Below are 19,501 nucleotides of genomic sequence, written 5' to 3' on the forward strand. Positions count from 1 at the left end.
TTATCTCAGATATTCAGTCCAGTGAATGCAGTCAGAGAAGTGACAATTTGCAGATCAGAACAGTGAATCAAAAATTAAGCTTGATTGGCACTTCTGCATAAACATACATAAACACACACATACAAATGCCTACAGAAAAGTTTAACAGGAAACAATTTCAGACTTTCAAAGGTAAAGAGATGGAAAACGCTTTATAAATTCTAATTTATACCATACCCCAATTACATAGTGTATTCTTGAGCTTAATAGTTGGGTTGAATAAGTAGGCAAAGATATAGCATAGTACTATTGTACAAAGGAGAAATTTTTATATCAGTCTTCAGTATGATAAATTCATCTTTGTCAGACTTTTTAGGATGCTGCTTACAATTGCCTTGAGAACGTAATCAATATTACATAATGCGATATGATATGATAATCATTTTCCCCATTAACATCCCTGCAAGTATAGTACTCTCTGTACCATATATTGTAGGATGAGGTCAGCCAACATAAACTAGAGTTACCCACTGAACGAGGACAAGACCACGTGTCTGGGATATGGTTCATCCTTTCCTTCTTTAGATACTCAGAAATTAGAAGTTTAAATTTCGAACTAGTTCCTTTAAAGTCAGTTTAACAGGCACCTCTGAAAGACAATTCATTTGGCCTGTCTTAAATATCTACCATAAGGTGAGATAAAGCATCTTCTAGAAGTTATTCTTTCTCTATATAGGCAATTCAGGGAGCCTAGGATGGTTACCCCAGCCTTAGATGTTGAATATTTCAATAGCTAAGTACAGACTGAAGCCATTTTAGAACTTTAATCATTACTCTGCCTTTGTTATTTAGTAGAACTGTATTAAAGATCACAAATATCTCAATTTCCAAATGTCCAACTGGACCATTATCAAAACTGCTCTTAAATACAAAACCAAAGCTACAGCAACTAAAAGGTGATTGCTCAGAACAGTAGCTGTCAAAAAAAAAATGTGTAGTAAAACAATGAAGAACACTTAAATTTTACTGTCTTTCTGAGACAAAAATTTTTTACATTATGGAGAAAACCAATCTCCAAAATAACAATATTCTATATAGAATATTCTTTTCAGTTTACCCAGCTAGTTCTAGCAAAACATTTGTTAGCAGTAATAGCAACTGCTTAAGCAACTGCACTATCCTGTATTTGCAGTAAGGGTTTTGTCACATGACACAAAATGCCCAATCTTCACCTCGTGCAAGGAGGTCCAAGTGACTTAATGATGTTAGCAAGAGTGGTCGAGGTCCATTCCTCATAACCCTAGACACTTAAGTAAGATTCCTAAATTTGAAACTTACTTGCTCCTGATTCATTGTAGTCAATGGAAAGATAAAGGCACCTTCAGAGAGTGTTTCGGTCCAGTCAAGATCTGAGCCTCTCCTTGAAGGTGTTTATCTCTCAGTTGAATCAAGAAGGAGTCCTGGGAAACTAGTCTGTTAGCATTAATCTGGGCCATCCTCTCTGGCAAGAGCAATGTTTTGCTTTAATGAAGAAATTGCACTTGCTGTTTCTTTTGCTGAGACACTGTGAGGTTTGGACTAAGGTACCAGGGAATATGGTAGGTGATGAGTTACAGGTAGGGATTGGAATGACAGTTAGTCCCACAAGCAAATGTGATGGGGATGGTAAGGGTGGGAGAGGTCAAATATTAAAAATCTTACCTCCCCATTCAAGAAACAATAGAGAACAGCAACAACAAAACCCTAGGTAAATGGGAGAGAAAAAACTGTAATTCAGATCCTTCAGGAAATGCCAGAAAATAGCTGGAGTTTAAAAACAAACAAACAAACAATCCTAGTCTACAGAGCATATGTATATGTGAATAAACAGAGTCTGAGAACTTTGCATGCAAAATGATCACAATGAATGCAGATTTATTTTTAACAAAAGCAGAATTCACTGTATAATCACCTGGAAAGATCCCAGTCCCAATTCAAACACTAGTCTCTCCCGCTTACTGACATTTTCAGGAGAAAAAGCAAACACCGTGTAGTGAATTCCAAACAAGGGGATAAGCAGCAGCGTAGAGCGAGCCAGTCTCCTGTTATAATAGAGTGAAAGAACTTTAATGCAGCTTTGTAATAAACAACCTGTGCTTTAATTAAAGAAGAAAATCCAGCAAATATTTTCTTGCCTCCCTTTTGGTAAATATATACATTATATAATTATACATACACATTTGCAACATTCCCCTTTGCTCCCAGACAGTGATTCTACACACACTGTTGTTTTCACCCGGTTCTTCATACTAGTACAATAACAGCACAAAGCTGCACATTAATAATGGTTAATATTCTGTATTGCTGTTTTGGTTTGCATCATTATAAAGCAGAATTTTTTTCTATAGTGCCAGACATGAAAAAGGTAATCTTGGCATGAGACTCAAAATGCTACAAGAACACATTAAAACCCTCTCATCTAATTGCTTAGTCCCAATGAAGTGTGTGGAATGACTTTTTTTTGTGAATTTATTTCTACATTGAGCAAGAAACCCAGAACAACAACAAAACTAAAGCCAAAAACCACGCATGCTCTTAAACTCACGATTACTCCTCAAGGTTGTGATTTTGGTTTCATTTATAGAGTTGGAAACTTAAGTGTAATTCCGTTGTGTAACTAATTTCTGTTGCATCGGAATAAAGAGGATTGGCAGGGAAATCAGATCCTGCTGGTCTAGACAAAAGGGCTGGATAAAAACGTGTGACCTTTGAGCACTATCTGAATATGGACAACATTCAACAAATGTAGGGGTCCAGCACAGGACTTATGCATCAGCTTTGGTCAGTATCATTTGCTGATTGGGAAGCAGAAAATATGCAAGAAAAAGGAATCTCTGAATGAGCAAGTGCTTTGTTTTAGTTAAATGGCCTAAAGTAACATTTTGGTCATTTTTAAAGGGGAACAAAAAGTGACCGAGTCCCTTCAGATAAATTAAGGTGATAGAGGGAGGGCAGAGAAAGCTAAAAACTGTAAAGCCTGCTGGAAGAGCTCCGTATTATTTCAATTTTAAATTTTTAATCTGCTTTCATCTACATGATAGATTACACATAGGTTTGAATTTGCTCATTATGTATGCAACTCTATGTCACTGAAAGTGAAAGTTTAACTAAGACACTTCCAAGAAGTCTGTGAGCATATCCAACACTAAACTGGAAATGGGATATTAGTTCCTTGTTGGTCCTGAGTGACCCTCAGTTATATTTCCTGTACTGATGGTGATAAGCATACAATAGCCCTTACCCTTAGATGGTACTAAATATCATATGATTCATTTGTGAGGGGTACATCAGCTCTCAAACCTCAACTCACAAACTAGAGGACATCATAGCTCTTGTGAAATATCAAGATAGATATTAACCAAAAATACTTTTTTTATTATTATTGTTTTTAGCAGCAGAGAGAGGAAAACCTTGGAACAGGTTGATAAGAAGCATACAGAATCTCCAACTTCAGTGATCTCTAGGAAAAGGAAGTGAACAAGGATTGACCCATCCTTTTGACTTAAAGACCTTTCAAGGTCCCTTTTAGTCCTTTTCCCCTATGGACATGTAATCAAATGAATGAAAAAGAACAGAAAATTTGTGGAAAAAAATATAAAACAATACTAGTTCCATAAACAAAAAAGTATGCAAGGCATATAACAGTGTTTTAAACTAGCCGTGGATTACAAAGAAATCAAATGAGGTAGTAAACTGGACAAAGAAACATCATTTCTCAAAATTAGTGACCCTGTATATACAGAATAATAAAAAAAGAGATAAAATTTCGATTAAAAAGAAAAAAAATGTATTTGCCTAATAATATCTTGTTTTTCACCTCATAGGGGATTAGCTTTGAGGAAAAAACTGAGGATGGCTTTTTCTACAGTTAGTTTTCTGGCGTTAATCTCATCTGATTATTCATATAATTAGTTTGCAGGGTCTTTAAATACAATGTCCTCCTCAACTTATTTGAGATATTGTCTTCAGTATTGTCATAAAAGTCATCAAGAAAATACAGAAAAGAAAGAAATAGCACATTCTGAAAATTACAGATGATTAAGATCTATAAAGAGGAAAAAGATTTTTGTAAGGATGGTGAGAATAGCCTTAGAGGTTATTAAGAGTTGTGTGGACGATGATGAATTGCGTTTTCTCAAGAACATTAGGAAGAAAGAGGTCTTAAAGCAGCAGCTATTATGTGCAATGGTGAAATGAAGATGTTAAAACTAAGAATACATTGAAATTCTCATCTGTGTAACAGCCACAGATATCCACCCTCTTTTTTTTACGCATTCTCTGGGACAAGCAAGAGGACATATCCAAGAGCTCTGAGGAGTTCAGCTGGGCTTAAAACGTCTGTTTAGAAGAGACATGTTCTCCAAGGTGTGTAGCAAAAAAGCATATTTATGTTCCCTCAGGGAGAGGAATATCTCAAGGTTATTTTAAAAAAGCAAAGCATTTTCCAGCATCTATTGAAGGTTACATTAGATTGTTTTTCTTCTGTTTTCCTCTAAAATGGCTTAAAATTGAAATTCTTGCCAATAGAATGACGATGAAAGTGAACTTTCCAGAACATATTAGTCCAAAGAGATGCACGTAAGGATATCCTCTGTTTTTCCTCGCTTCTCTTGTGAGGGTGCTCTGTTAACCAATACAAATTACAGAAAGGCACCTTTATCATTAAAGGGAACGAAAATAGAAAGGTCCTCTAACTTTGAAAACATAGGTCCTCTACACCACGGGACCCATAGCTATGGAAGTTATTGTATGAGGACATTTTTGGTTGCCATTCCTCTTCCTGTCTCTGAGGCAGAGGTGAGAAGACGAGTGTGACAGACTTAGAGCTTAGTCTTCCTTCAATTCCAGCTAACCTTTCTGCACTGAACACGTGTCTTGTGCCATTTCTCACGGGACTGTGGCTGCTTCTATTGGGCTAATCAGAAAATCATGTAGCTTAACAAAAGCTGTTGTAACTTATATATAATATTTGATGAATACTACTAAAATAAAGAGAAAATACACAATAACTTTCACTTTCTCAAACAGCCTTTTACCTTGGACTTAGATGTTCTTTGAGACAAAATACCATAGACTGCCAAAGGATGCAAAAGATCTGCAAAGCTATAGCCTTTGAATGAATACGTAATCGTTGTTATGCTACCTGAGCCTGCTTCTTTGAAGCAAGAGAACGGATCGGTTTGAATGTTGACCCTTAAGTGGAATCAATCTGATCAAATATAGACTTCTACAGTGAAGATAGCAAGTTTTGAACTAGTTGTGCATAACAAGATTCATCTCACATATATGGATGTACGTGCTGCAGATATCTATATTTAAATTATTAACATAATGCCTTTAAAGTCAGTGCAGAGAAACAGGCACTTTTAAAGCAGAATTCTGGCATGTGGATGTGTTATCTCGTTAAAGTGAATCCTGCTGTAAACACCGTCAGGCAACTACTGAATGCATCTTTTGATATATATTGACTATCTTAAAGTAATTAGATACCTACAAAGTAAACATCGTCTTTTATTTAAATTAATTCCACACCCACACTCGCTTCATTGACAATGAAGAGTAATAGGTGTTCACAAGAATGAATCATCTCCTCCTAAGGAGGTTTTAAACGTTCAAATATAACACGCCTCATCAAAAGCCTAACAGTCTCTCCATCAACCACAAAGGGAATCTGGGCTGAGTTTGTCATATGGAGAGCTGCACCGTCAACTTCTAAAGTCCAGAGTAGAGGAATCCCACATCCTTCTCCAAACTTGTTGAGGAATGTGTACAAAAATAATAGTGATAATATTTTAAATAGAATAATAAAGAGCAAACCATGAAGATACAGGATGCCATAGTAGTAAAATGCTTGGTAAGGATGGGATTTAATAAATGTATCTATTTTATCTAAGCTACCTAAGAAGATGCTAAATACAGTTAAGCAAGTGACTTTCAAGAAACTCAGTTGTCCCCTTGATAGGTACATCTCCTATCAAAAAGATTAATTAGGTGTGTAGGATCACTTTTGAAGACTTGAGGTAACACCTAAACACAATAAGTGATTACAACTTTTTTATTTTCTCATGTATAAATCACAGACTAAGGACTTTAAAAGCTGTGGAGGCTTATTGAGATCTTCATACTTTGACACAAAAAAAATGAGGTTTAATTTCATTTATGAGATGGCATACAGACAGGTCTTTTTCTGGCTTCCTCACTGTCTTGAATACACCTTGGCATTGACTAGCTAGAAGATGTCATATGGAGAGTTGTCAGTCTTCTGTCTTTCTAAAATACTGCGTTTACTTAGCGGGGAATCTGTTTCTCTGCAAAGGCTCTGTGAGAAACTTATGCTGCATCAGGATGTAGATTAAGTGGCAAATGTCATATTTAAAACAGTCTCCTAAATGTGGGTCTGATTTTTACCTAACTGGTAAAGAGCTTCTGGTCTTTGAGCTTTTCTGGGCTTGGAAAATTGACTTTCTGGCTACTCTTGTCTTCTATTATCTGTTTCTTCCATCTGCTATTGATCAATGTCAGTCTGTTGGCTGAATCTTCTGACAACTTTACTACTCTGCAGTGACAAAATCACAGAACAAGAAAGATTTTTTTAATGATTAAAATGGGTCTTGCCATCTATCAAACATAATAAAATATGCAGCTATGAGTTACGAAAACCTTTTCTTTTGTTCTTTAATGGTGACAAAGCTAACTATTGATTATTCTCCAGCAAAATGCTATACTTGTGGATCAGTGCAGCAGGATCTCTTGGAAAATATTGATCTTCACTCCGATGACAGCCATCAAATGCAAGAGAACTTTCAGCAGAGAACATAGAATCTAAGAGATCTCTGAAAGGTACCAGTCTCTTCTAACCTAATCCTGTGGACTTCTTGTACAGGTAACCGTGTTGAGATGCACTATGATAAAGTGATTAATTCATCATGTCTAAACTAAATGGCATTAGTTTACTTTTTCTTGATGTTTCACTCTTCATGGGCAAATAACGAAGCTCTGACAATGATTTCAAACTGCATACCTAATATTTAGCTATTAGGCTAGCCATAGACATACTTGATCCCTATGTTCTCCTCACCTCTGTACATATACTGACTTAATTTCATGGAGTTCAATGGATATAAGTTGTTCTACACTGGATGAGAGTCTGATTTGCTCAACTCTGCCCTGCCACAGTCATTCTAGGAAACTTTCTAGTAAAAGCATTTCCTCTCAGTGTGACCAGAGCTCACCTCATTAATGTATAATTATGAGATATTATTAACAATTGCTATACACACGTTGAAGGATATTAGCAAGTGATTCAAAAATCTAAACAAGTCATTGAAAGATATCCAGTGACAGAAGAGATTTGGATCAGAACTGGAAGCTACTATCCACAACCATAAATAGCATCTGCAATAATTTACGAAATTTCATACAAATAAGCTTAAAATCCTTGATCGTGCCGCATCAGCAAAAGCACAGAACAACAAAAAATTTCTACATGCAACAAGAACCAAATGAACACTCGCTCTCCAATTACTGTCCCTCTGCTGGTATTAAATCAGTTCTTTGCAACATGCGTCATACAAACACAGTAATGTCACAGGATTGCGTACACTTACAGGGTAATGGTTGATAGTTCTGACATCTTGCAAGAATGCTGGTTAGCCCTCTTAGGCTTACAGTAGCATTTCTGAACGCAGCTGCTAAATACGACAAGATTAGCATTTTTTTCAGCATATTGTGAACAGGCCAAGGTATGACAGTTTCAACATATTTATGAGACACATCACAAAGATGGGAAGCGGACATGACGGAATGAAATTATAGCACAAACCAGCTGCTTAACTGAAGCAAAAATAATAAATAAATTAAAATAAGCACTGGATATTGCTGGCAATCGTGATGTGTTGATTCATGGACAAGCCAGAGATCGAACAACCCGGATGCAGGTGGTCAGCCTTACGCATCAGAAATACACACGACCTTTGCAGTCTGATAGTGTAAAAGAACAATATATTAAATGAAAGTTGACTGCACACTTGAGGAGAACAATTAAATAGTAACATAAGTTTGCAGAATGGAAATTAATCTAAGATGAAGTTGGATCAGATGTTCCTCATTTTCACGTCTAAATATCCAACATGTGAATAACTTCTTTTTAGTGGCGAGTGCTAGTATGGACACCAAGAGTGATTCTCAGCCCAGCTTCCTTCATACATAGGGATGGGAGTTTAGTATGAAGACTGCAAGTACAACTGCCAGTTCAGAGGCATTTCCTATTTCATGTCACACACAGTAAGATAGATGTATGCCTGTAAAAGCAGCAGGCACATACGCTGTTGCCCAAGACCATAACCTCTGCATGTTGTGTTATACAGCAAGAGCTGCCATGGAGAATGAGGTTTTTACAGTTGTCTGCCAAGAAGGGTGGTCTTGTAACAATTTGGGAAGGTATTTCAAGGGATCTGAAGGACAGAAGGATCGGGACTTTGTGCATGTTCTGGCAGGCTGAAAACAATATGGGAATTGAAAATGCTACTCTCTTGCTGAAGTTTGTGGGAAGACTATTATTTCCTTTTTTGGTAAGATTCACCTTAGGGCAGACTGCTTATTTACAGTGTAGATTTCTATCTGAGCCAAATATCCTTGGCTGCCTTTAAAATCATCGGCGACAATAAGTAGTCAAGAGAAAAATAGACACTTTGGGGGCAGGGTATTTTAGATATCCACCTTAGGACAAGAAGAACAGCACAGTAAAATTCTTTGACTGCCTTGACTAGATCTCCACTGACTATAACGGAGAATATGTTTTTTTTTTTTGTTTGTTTTTTTTTTAATGCAATTTCCTACCAGGCAAATGTCTATATTTATTCAAATGAATTATACTCTATTTCTATGCACAGTCATACAACTGTTGTGTTCACCTAGCCATAGATGGAAGATGTATTTTATAAAATGAACAGTAAAGTAGAATGAACTGAAAAAAACAGATTGTACTTCTCTCTGCTGTTGACACTGTTAAGCCAACCTCATTTACAAGAGTTTCTCTTTCCCTTTTGGGTAATCAAAAGCTGACAGTTATATTCTGAGCGTAAAATATTTATTAGACACAGTAGCATAAGAGCTGGAAAGAATACGATGTTGTGACATGTACATATGCAGCAACTTGTGAATTGAACCTCATTTCTTCAGAGTGAAGCTGAGGAAGTAAATATGAAAATGATAGTGCTACTTTTACAGAATCACTTCTCTGATAAATTTTTCCACTACCTGATATAACATGTCTCATTTCACAGAGCTGAGCAGTGATTTAAGACTGATCAAGAACAAGGACTGACATTTTAGAGACATTTCCTTTTTACTTTGGCTGAGATTTTCAAAAGTGACAACACAATTTGAATATCTCATTTTTTGATAACCTGAGTTGAAACATATTTTATTAGACCAATTTCTACTACCAGATTGATGATCATCATGTGCTAAAAAAACAGTGCTTGTTAAGGTATTTTAAGTTACATAACTGGAAACACCTAAAAATCAGTAATCACTTTGAAAAATTGTGCTCATGGAGTGTTGTAGAGGGTTGTTTTCTTCTCCAGCATGCTTAATATTGCAGTAATAATGTGAAAAAAAATTCTCACCCACTTTCCTCTATTGATTATGTTCTGTTTTTTTGTGGTAGAGATCGATTTTCCACTATAGATATTTCTAATGAGTAGAACTAACATGACGGTGTTTATTCGTTTGCTAGAATTATCAAAAAGGACAGACCTGATGATAAAAATAATGTCTAGAGTCAACCACTACTCCACAGTCAGTGAGTGAAGGTTCACATATTGGTTTGTGGTGAAAAACTTCTGCAGCATTTCATAGGAAAATATTACTATTTCACTGCTTTTAGTTTTATTTTTTCTACCATCCTGTCCAATTTAAGTAGAATTATTTTCCTGATACTAAACATTATAAGGTGACTCAAAATTTGTAAAATACAGAATTGATAAAGTCTTTTCTTTTCATTAAAACAGAAACCATGGAAAAAAAATAATGAAGAAAGAGAGCAGAGGCAGAAAAGGCAGGAATTAGAAAGAGAGGGAATGAGAGAAAAAAATGAATAAGAAAAAATAATATAAATGAGATTATGGATGTCAAGACATTACATGAATTAGGGCAGGATCTTCAGACCTCTGTAGGCACACAAAGAATGGAAGAGGTGACATCCAACTATATCCAAGAGGCATCTAAACTGAGCTGCCACCTTTAGCTCACTCAATTATGGAAAGAAATGGGCATTTCCAGAGGCTGAGCTGACCTGTGTAACAGGGGTGTCTAAGACATAGGGGATGTACAGTCTCATGGAGGTGCCCAAGTCTCTCGGTTTGACCATAGACGACAACCAGACTATTTAAATTCAGTACGAGACTTTAGACAGCTAAAGGCAAACAAGCTGAGTCTCACCGCATGTGTCCTGTGCATGGACTGCAGCTGCCTCTGGGAGGAAGAGGAAGGGTGCTAGAGTGGAAGGGGAAAGAGAAAGTTAAATAGTCCCAGGATGAAATGATGCTTAATGTGGCTGAAGACCATCTTGTCAGGTTGAACATCTAGACGGCCAACAAGTTAGTGCAAATGAGAGAGTAAAAAACACGAGGCAAAGGTAGTTGCAATTCAGTTGCACAGAGTTTGTAGGCTTTTCATGGGTGCTTTAGAGAAGTAAAATGAGTTTGCCAATTCACAGGAATTAAATTATGCTTTGTTACCGAGGCCATGTAGTTCCATAACAAAAAAGATCAAGGTCATTAACAGCACACAGGGAATGGCAGGGTTTGTGGGTTGTCTCAGAATATGCTGAAGGTGGAGCCTTGGGGAAAACGCAACAGGGTCTGCTGTGCGCAAGTTAAAACCATGCGTCATCGAGAATCTTTGTGCACCCTCCTCAAACAGCTCCCTGTAGCCTCGCTGCAAATAGTATTGGCAACCTGTTACTTCATAAACACGTGGCAGTAGGAGAAGGAATGTAAAGAAAACATACTGAAATAAAGTACTGAAGTTACAGCAAAACGTTAACTAAGGTGAAAGTAGGAAGTCTGTATAGAAGAGAAAAAAATTTGAAAAATGCACTTATGCCGTCTATTATTTATGCTATGCACCTCCTTATCTATGGCTGGTATTGCTGTGGGTGCAGGAATTGTTTTTCTTGATATCCAATTCCTAAGTGTTTCCTGAAGCTAGACTAGTTTTCTGGTCAAAATACAAATTACAAAAACTCAGGACTTGCAGATCAGACATAAATAGTCCACAAAACTGAAATCATTTTCAGAGTACAAAAAAAAAGTTAGTGATGATTATAGAAGTCCATCCTGCCCCAGGCTTGTCTGTGAGCACTGATCCAATGCATGCAACTACACTCCTGTCATCCAGCTCTTTCAGACATAAAATATAAAACATGGGTGCATCCCTCCAGAATAATTATTTAATTTCATTTTACAGAGTGTTTATTTAATTTCATCTCATCTGACCATGCAAATCCACACTATAGATATCAACTTCTTATCTTGTCATCCCATGCTCTCTTTGCAGTCAGTGGATATAAACAAACAAAAAAATGAGATTCATCTGACCTTAACATCTTCTTTAGGATGAAATGAGTTGTAACAAGGACTTTATTCACCACACTGGGTAGATCTCTACTGAGAGTAGAAGCCCAATATAACTACCTTATTTAGTTGGATGCATCCCACTCTGTCTTGCTAAAAGTTTTTTTGCACTTCATAAAAACAGCAACTTCATTTCTCTACTGTTCTCTTGAAAACATGTCCAAAAATCCTAGACACATTAGTTGTGGTCAAAGTCCTAGTCTATTTACCTAAACAGACTAGACTCTTAGCTGTGCAAAGCTCTGCTTTCCCCCCTACAATCTGCAAATCCAAAAGCCTTGAGAGACTTGAGATATTCCAAGGCCCTCCTCTCACAACTAGGAATAACTTGAAAACAAGTTTAGAACAATAAGATAAACCACATGAAGTCTCCTTTACAGCCCTTGTCCAAAACCCATTAAAATCACTTAATTTTAATGTGTAGTAGAACTCGTTTATCATCTGACTTTATGGTCTTTAAGTCTTTGGGGCCTCTTCTATTGCTTTAGTATGTGAGGCCAGTTTTGCTTTTCTCTTCTTTGTTCTGAGTAGATGTGTGCTACACAGATCAGTGGATCAATTTTTTGTTTTTTTTGCTTTTTCCTGGTGATTTGGAGGAATATAAAGAAGATTTGTACTTTGGGTATCTATGTACTTACAAAGTCAATTAACATCTTCAAGCTAAAAGCTGAGAGGTATGTCAAAAATCTTCTTTTGTGATTACCAAAGCTCTCAGGTTATAGAAGATGTACAGTATAATACTCCACATAAACGTACATCTTAATTCCATTAAACTCAGATTTAATCCATTATAATTGAAATCTAGTATGGTAATAACTGCTATAATTTGACAAGGGAACTGTGTGTTTTTGAGGAAACCACCATCACCTCCGCAGAGGCTGAGGCTTGCAGACTATAGCTGAAGCTGAAAATGAATATTTAATAAATTTGTATTAAAACTGAAATTATTTGTCCAAAAATCCTGAACTTTGCTCAGAACTGAGGAGGGAAGACAAGTGGTCACAGAAAGCCAAAATATCAATTCTACACTGGTCATTCCTGGTTTTGCTCACATCTATATAATGGGTAGGCAAGGATGGAAAAAGCAATTGCTGTATGCAGGGATCAAAGAATGAGATAAAGATTAATATTTAGTTGTACTCTACAGAAGAAAACTGTTGCTAGAAAGAAGAATAATTCAAGTAAATACCTGCTTTTAATGAATTGTACCATCAATGTTACAAATAGCTATCTTTCCTACATATTAACACTGGAGAACCTACTCTAACACAGTAGATTATTCTCACTTACCCCAGAGCACAGGCTATTGTCATGAACAGTGGAATAATTCTGATGGAGGTGCATTAACATAACTCTGGGGGTAAAAGGCAGTAGCATGTTTAGTGAGAAAAAGGTTTTACACCAAGTGGGATTCTTAAATGAGTTTGAATTTAGTTTTGCTGTTTGAAATGAAGAATATGCACATCCAAATCCAGCCATAAAAATCAGAGAATGTGATTAACTTATACCTCACTGTCCTTAAAATAAATGAATAAACACATCCCACTGAGAATTTGTTGTCCCAGTCTGGCACAAGGAGTAGACATTCAAATACTATAGAGAACTCTCAGCCCTGTCGATCAGCAGAGATCATCACTGGTGTAGCTACGCTGTGTTTATACAGTTCGGAGCCCTGAGGCTACAGCTAGCTTGTTTTGCCTTATCTGCCTTACACTTTGCATGACATCCCTGCAGACAGTGGTTCAAGTTTCATCCCACCTCTCTAACCTTCTCTGATGAAAAATAAGAATGCCGCCTCAGTTGCAAAAACCTTGGCTTGCAAACTTATGATCATACGACCAATCCCAGTGATTTCATTGGAAATACTGAGGGGAATTACAGTTTGGAATATTTCTTAGTAATGGTACAGATGCAAAGCAACTAGATTACTAGACTATTATATGAGCCGTATGCACACGAGCTAAAACACGTTGCCTTAAATCATCTCCATAAAGATTGAGTTCAGTATTAAACTATTGTAACTTGGCAGCCTTTGAGCTTGTGCCATGATCTTCACAGCAGAAGGAATTTCTTCTCAGGCAGTTAACCAATTATCCAGTTAACATCACACAGCTCCTTTTATGTATATCATTAGTGATTGCCTCATAAGAAGTTCAGCCTTCCAGATCAAAAAACCTTCTGTACTGCAACAGCACCATCTCTCTTGGCCCATCCAATTCCTCTAACGAGTATGTACTTGTTTAGAGTACCTTCAAATAATCTTCAGACATAAAACCGAAACCACTGGATGTGATGCGGGTTAGTTGCTAAAGTCAGGCACGAGAAGTCAATGACAAGGAGAAGCAGAGACACTAAGGGGAAATTAAACTCCTTTAGTTCTCGGTATGGTAGATGCAAAATGTGAATGGTAGCAAATAGGAAATGGAAGACCATGAATAGTGCTGTGCAGCAAGCTCTGAAGGAAATTCAAAGCATGTTTAAGATCAGAGATGTCAGAATTATTCCCCATTCTCTGTAGTCCGGTAGCAACTGGGGCATGACTGATTGCTTTGACTCCATTTTTACCTTTACACTAAGTAACTGATTTCAGGAAATGAGGATGGAAACTGATTTAGGACAAGTAAAATTCAAAATCTCTCCCTTTCAGCCTAACAATAAATGCAAAACAACTAACAGTTATGAGCAGTGTAGGAGGGAAAGGGAAAACAGCCAGAATGGACAACCTGGTTGCTCACAAGTTAGCTCTCAGTATGTGATTTCTGAAAAGTAATCTGAATTTCAGAAACTGCTGAGATTATTTTCCATAGTGAGTAAGCCATCCTGATAAAAAATGTATCACCTCTATTAATTTTTGAAATCTTGGCAGTCAAATCATAGCTCATGAAGATACAAGGTCTTTAGTGATGAACATTTTCTAGTTCTGCTGATCTCAATAGCAGTTTACCAATATAGATCAAAATTTGATTATTATTTAGATGAAGTGCAGTGGCTTCAAGAACACATTTAGGAGATCTCTGCTCCATTTTCTTTAGGAATCCTACTTCATTTCTGCTGATTATGAAACTCAAAGGTTTGATAACTTATAATAATGCAGAGAATTTAGTTAAGTTTATTTAAGTTGATTACTAATTAAAGTAAGAACCTTTCTATTGTGCACATTGCTAAAGTATTTGTGGTACTTTAAAAAGCAATGATAACATAACTTTATGTATATATACCACTTCAAACATTTATTTATAGGTATGTATAGACCTACATTTACATAGGTACCCAGGTATGGACACAAAACACATATACAAATCACATTGGCTTGAGCCTTCAGCTGTGTTGAGTGCTGTTCCTTACCAATGATGGGAGTCAAGCCAGAAGGTTTTAGGTACAATTTCAAAGCTATTTGGACCCTAAATAGCCAGACTTAAGCTACTAATATTTCAACAGGAATTCAATACTAATAATTCAACAGACTGAGCAGCTCAGTCTTGAATTGGACATGGCGGTGTCTTGTTCCTCACTGACTGGCACATCTCCTTAATTTTTCTTGGGAAGAACCAAGGCTATGTAAGTCTGTTAGTGGCTTTTTTAATGCAAATATGTCCTTTTCTAGTTCATGACTTGTTTTTCTAACAAGTGAAAAAAAAAGGGAAATCTGTGCTTTTGCTCATTTAGTACATAGTCTGTGGACAGAGAACTTCATTCTTCAAGGCTGACGCAGATTGTAATGGATTCAAGTGGAAGATTTGAGTCACCATTAGAGAACTGTTAATTATGAATACTAGGTTTTAAATCCATGATTAAAAAAAAATAAAAGAGAGAACTGATTCACATATCACACACAAATCAGAGTCATATCCTTTGCTCTCTCCATACATCCACTGAAACCATGAAGTTGCCCATAAAAATACCTTACAGCAATGTGCACAAGTAGTAAAGACAGGTTATTCTATCTTTCATTACTATTTCAAAATAGAAAATATTAGCAATCTTCCATGATACAGGTGTCACCTGTACAGGTTAAAGAAAAAAAGATATGGCAAGAGACTTACATCCTAACCACTTTCTAAGGCCCTTGAAATAACAGAAGCAGAATACCTGTCAACATTGCGTACATCATGGCTAATCCTGTAACCACGAGAAAGAAGTTACGTGCTGTGATCAATGGTTTAAAGACCAGAGCTTGCCAAATCTCCAGTAAAGCACTGGTATATCATTGTAAATGAATGGAATTTCTTTTAAAAATATATATCTCCTCTTCTGGAATCTGCCTCTAGCAAGTTAACCATGAAATGACAAAACCACATTCAAGGTGGACATAGTTTTAGGCATGTTCCCACCACCACTATAAGAATGAAAAGGATGCAGATCAGACGAAAGGACAACCTTGAAGTTAGGAAGCTAGACTTGACATCAGAAAACGTGTATTCAAATTCCTTTACTTTCCACAGGCACCTGGGGTGATTTTGTGTGGCCCTCTCCTTGTGCATCAGACCATGAACTGTTCATTCGGATTAACAGCTCACAGGAGCATTACAAAAACACCAGATATTGTGAGTTGATGGGATTTACACTAACTGAGACCACAGCAGTTCTACAGATAAGTAAACAAAGTAGGGTAGGGTTTTCACTTACTTTCTCTGAAAACAAATAAATCCCTGTGTAATTATATTTTTGCTAATTATGGACCTACGGCCTACCTGATCTTATATTCTTAACACTTATATTCTTAACACACTCCTCCTTTATTCCAATCCCTGTTTGAAGAGATTTGGCACAAAATAAGACTAAACTCTCCCCTCCTAGCCTTCAAAACTAAAACTAAAACTGAATCCAAAAAAATAATAATAATTTGTCTTGGGAAATGTAAATGTAGTTGTGAGAGACTATATTCTCTAGAACATTATATAAATTCAGCAATAGTTTATCTTAAAAATAATCAAAGTAGCAAGCATCTGCTTTCCTATTATGTCTTAGGAATGAGAACTGAGACCTTGCTGAGCATGCACTGACCCCAAATATTCATTTCTTGTGCTTTCCACTGCCTTGTGACAGGAAAAGATTAGACCGGGGACACGAGTCCCTTTCATTGCCAGGTTAGTGGACATGCCAGCACTCTGATAGTACCTCATACAACATAAAACCTGGAGTTAAGAAATTAAAATGCCGTGATAACGAATATACCATTCATCAAACATCTGCCGTTTTCCTGAGAGAAATGAGACCTTTGCCGTGACGACCCTGGCGATAATCATTAATGCCGGTAGTCTGAGCACTTGCAGCAAGACAAAGCAGCAGCAGAATGAATCACTGAGCGTCCAGTGACTTTGTAGGTGAACTGCAGAGGAGTGTTGTTTACCAAAACACTTGTGTCAGAACATTGCTCCTTCTGCCCTAACCCTCTAGGTTGCACCATAGGTAAAATCATACCTACCTATGATATATGCCATGTTTCTCCTTTCTTTCCAGCAAGATGCTGAGTGGAGGAATGACGTAGACCTGAATTAGCTAGATATATGTGGGGTTTATTTTCTTTTCTTTGAGTTTTCAACATGTGAGACAATATTTAGGATGAAGAATCTGTTAAAGCAAAAGCAGAAACAAGCTTTCCCCTCCCAAGTTACACTATGAGCAATAAGTTGGAGGAAAAAAGAAGAAGAAAAAAAAAGCTTTTTCAGTCAAATATGCTTTGATCCTTGATAATGGATGAATAAGCAAAGGCTTGATGGAAATGTGTGCGCCTTTTTAGTTTTAAGGATTATTCCAGCATGCATCTACACCATGCATACCTACTGACATATTTACTGCAGTGAATTATGGTAGTAACAACCTTAGGTGCTCTTCTGTCTGCAGTGAGGCTTTCAGCAAAGCAACAAAGCTTGTGAAAATAATAGCCTGGACGTTAACTTTGTGTAAATGTTCCTATAGGAATATGACTTTTTAGAGGGGAATGTATTCCTTCTATAGCTTAACTGAAACCAGGATGCCTAAAAGTAGATTCTGTCATGTCATGTTACACACTACTGGCTGGATTTCTCGCATGAAAAATAATGATATCTTGGAGGATAAACTTACTGTTTTATTAGTTTTTTGTATCCAGCTCAGGGACTGATGCACGTGCCAATAGCGTGGGCTTGACGTGACACGCTGTGCGCTGACCCGTCCATGGGAGGGCTGTGCGTACGCATTCCCCATCCGCAGAGGTGGGGAGAAAAACTTTGGATTTAGGGACTTCCGCTAGGTGCTACTCGGCTTTCAACCTAGGGTGTAACAGTGGCCCTGAATAATCTGCTGCTTGTTCAAAATGTTTACAAACTGCACAACTAGAGATTTCTAAGAGTGAGGCAGAGCAGGCATTCGATTTGAAAGCATGTTAAGTAAAATCTGTCTGGACTGAATATACGAGGAGAAACACAACTCGCTGTTGTTCGTACTGTAGGATCAAGTATATCGTGACTGTAACTGTGAGAGATTAAAAACGTTTATATAATTCATTCTCTAAATGGGGCAACAAACCTGTCTGGACTATGCAGCTAGTTATCATAACCACAACAGGAATAAAAACAATATCACTTTCAGCTTCTCAAGCAACTTTCACCTGACGATCTCAGAGCTTCTCATTCAGATTAAAATCTGGTGCATTTGCATTACTGGGTTTGCCTTGGTTTGATGCTTAGCTCCGTGGAACTATTCAGGACTGACACGAGATTAACTGAAAACAGAACATGGTCCGATAAAAAAAAGATATGCCCTTGGCCATTCACTCCTAAGAAGTAAATAATAATTGTGATGATTACTGGGAGGAATTATGAAAGCTGCTTAAAGATCTCAGGGAAAAAATAAATAGAAATGAAAGAAGACTCTTAAAATTAAAAAGAACTTTAGCAAAGACGGCTTTTATTTTTTTTTCTTCATTTTAATTCCTACCTTGACTTTTTAGAAATTTTTGATGAGTCTAGCCTCATTTCAAACATAAGGAGGGGTTTCTGTCTAAAACTTCACTAAAATAACCATAGAGTTATTGCTCTCTCAGGATCTGACAAATTTTGAGCCATTCAATCCGAAATGGGATCAGCAGCATGCAGACAGTTTTGAAAGGGAACTAAATGTATGATGAAGGATTGCTTAGGCATGAAACTGGTAATGAATGACTGAACATACAAGCTGGTAAAATGGAAATTAACGGTTGCGAAAGCATTTGACGGCTGTAGACAATCGTTAGGAATTAGCTAAATGTTTCCAAGATTTTGTCAGCCTAAAGGCAAAGGCTATTACCTATAATGAGCATCAAGAAAGTTATTTAGAGAAAATGCCTGATTTTCTTTTTTTAACAGGAGTGAAGAAATCAGCATTGTGCTGCTGATTGTACACATTTTTATTTTTTAAAAAAATCAGATCTTGCAATCTCTAGTGGCTACGCTGTGTTAATTAAGCAGCAGTTCCCCGGTAGCACACTCTTCTGCAGTGTTCCTGACATAGCTCGCAGCTAACTTCGCTAGTGGGGATCGTTAATAATGAATGTGGCAGCAACATATAATGAATCTCAGCATTTAAGCATATCCCTAAAGCTTGTAAAGTAACATACAGGCTTAAGCGGGTTGCAGAATCGTGACCATACTGCCTGCGAAACAGAACCATGTACAGATTTTCCTAACAAATTTCATCAATAAAAGGGCTTGCGCCTAACAGTGTAACATGTGAATATGAAGAAAATAAATCCTCTCCAAACCCAATAACAAAGTTTTTGTGTCTGTGCTTGTGTTTTTTTTATTTATTTTCTTGCTTAAAAAAAATAGAATTCTTGAGTTACAGCTGGTTTGCACCTTTGGAAACAGGCTGAGGATCTCTTCTGA

The 19,501-nt window shown here is 37.0% G+C and overlaps 1 protein-coding gene across 7 annotated transcripts in view; it reads right to left on the reverse strand.

Moving 5' to 3' along the window:
- Positions 1-19,501, reverse strand: part of ADCYAP1R1 (ADCYAP receptor type I) — a 130,592-nt gene that overhangs the window by 3,115 nt on the left and 107,976 nt on the right. For 3 of the 7 annotated variants that reach the window (XM_062568744.1, XM_062568742.1, XM_062568743.1), the window contains 3 exons: positions 7,626-7,709; positions 1,931-2,060; positions 1,681-1,722 (listed from right to left, as the gene is read on the reverse strand). In XM_062568744.1, the coding sequence (XP_062424728.1) occupies positions 1,681-1,722; positions 1,931-2,060; positions 7,626-7,709 (256 nt within the window). The remainder of the gene's footprint in view (positions 1-1,680; positions 1,723-1,930; positions 2,061-7,625; positions 7,710-19,501) is intronic. The other 4 variants (XM_062568749.1, XM_062568748.1, XM_062568747.1 and 1 more) reach the window with 2 other exon arrangements.

The sequence above is a fragment of the Rhea pennata genome, chromosome 2 (genome assembly GCF_028389875.1).
Source record: "Rhea pennata isolate bPtePen1 chromosome 2, bPtePen1.pri, whole genome shotgun sequence".
NCBI lineage: Eukaryota > Metazoa > Chordata > Aves > Rheiformes > Rheidae > Rhea > Rhea pennata.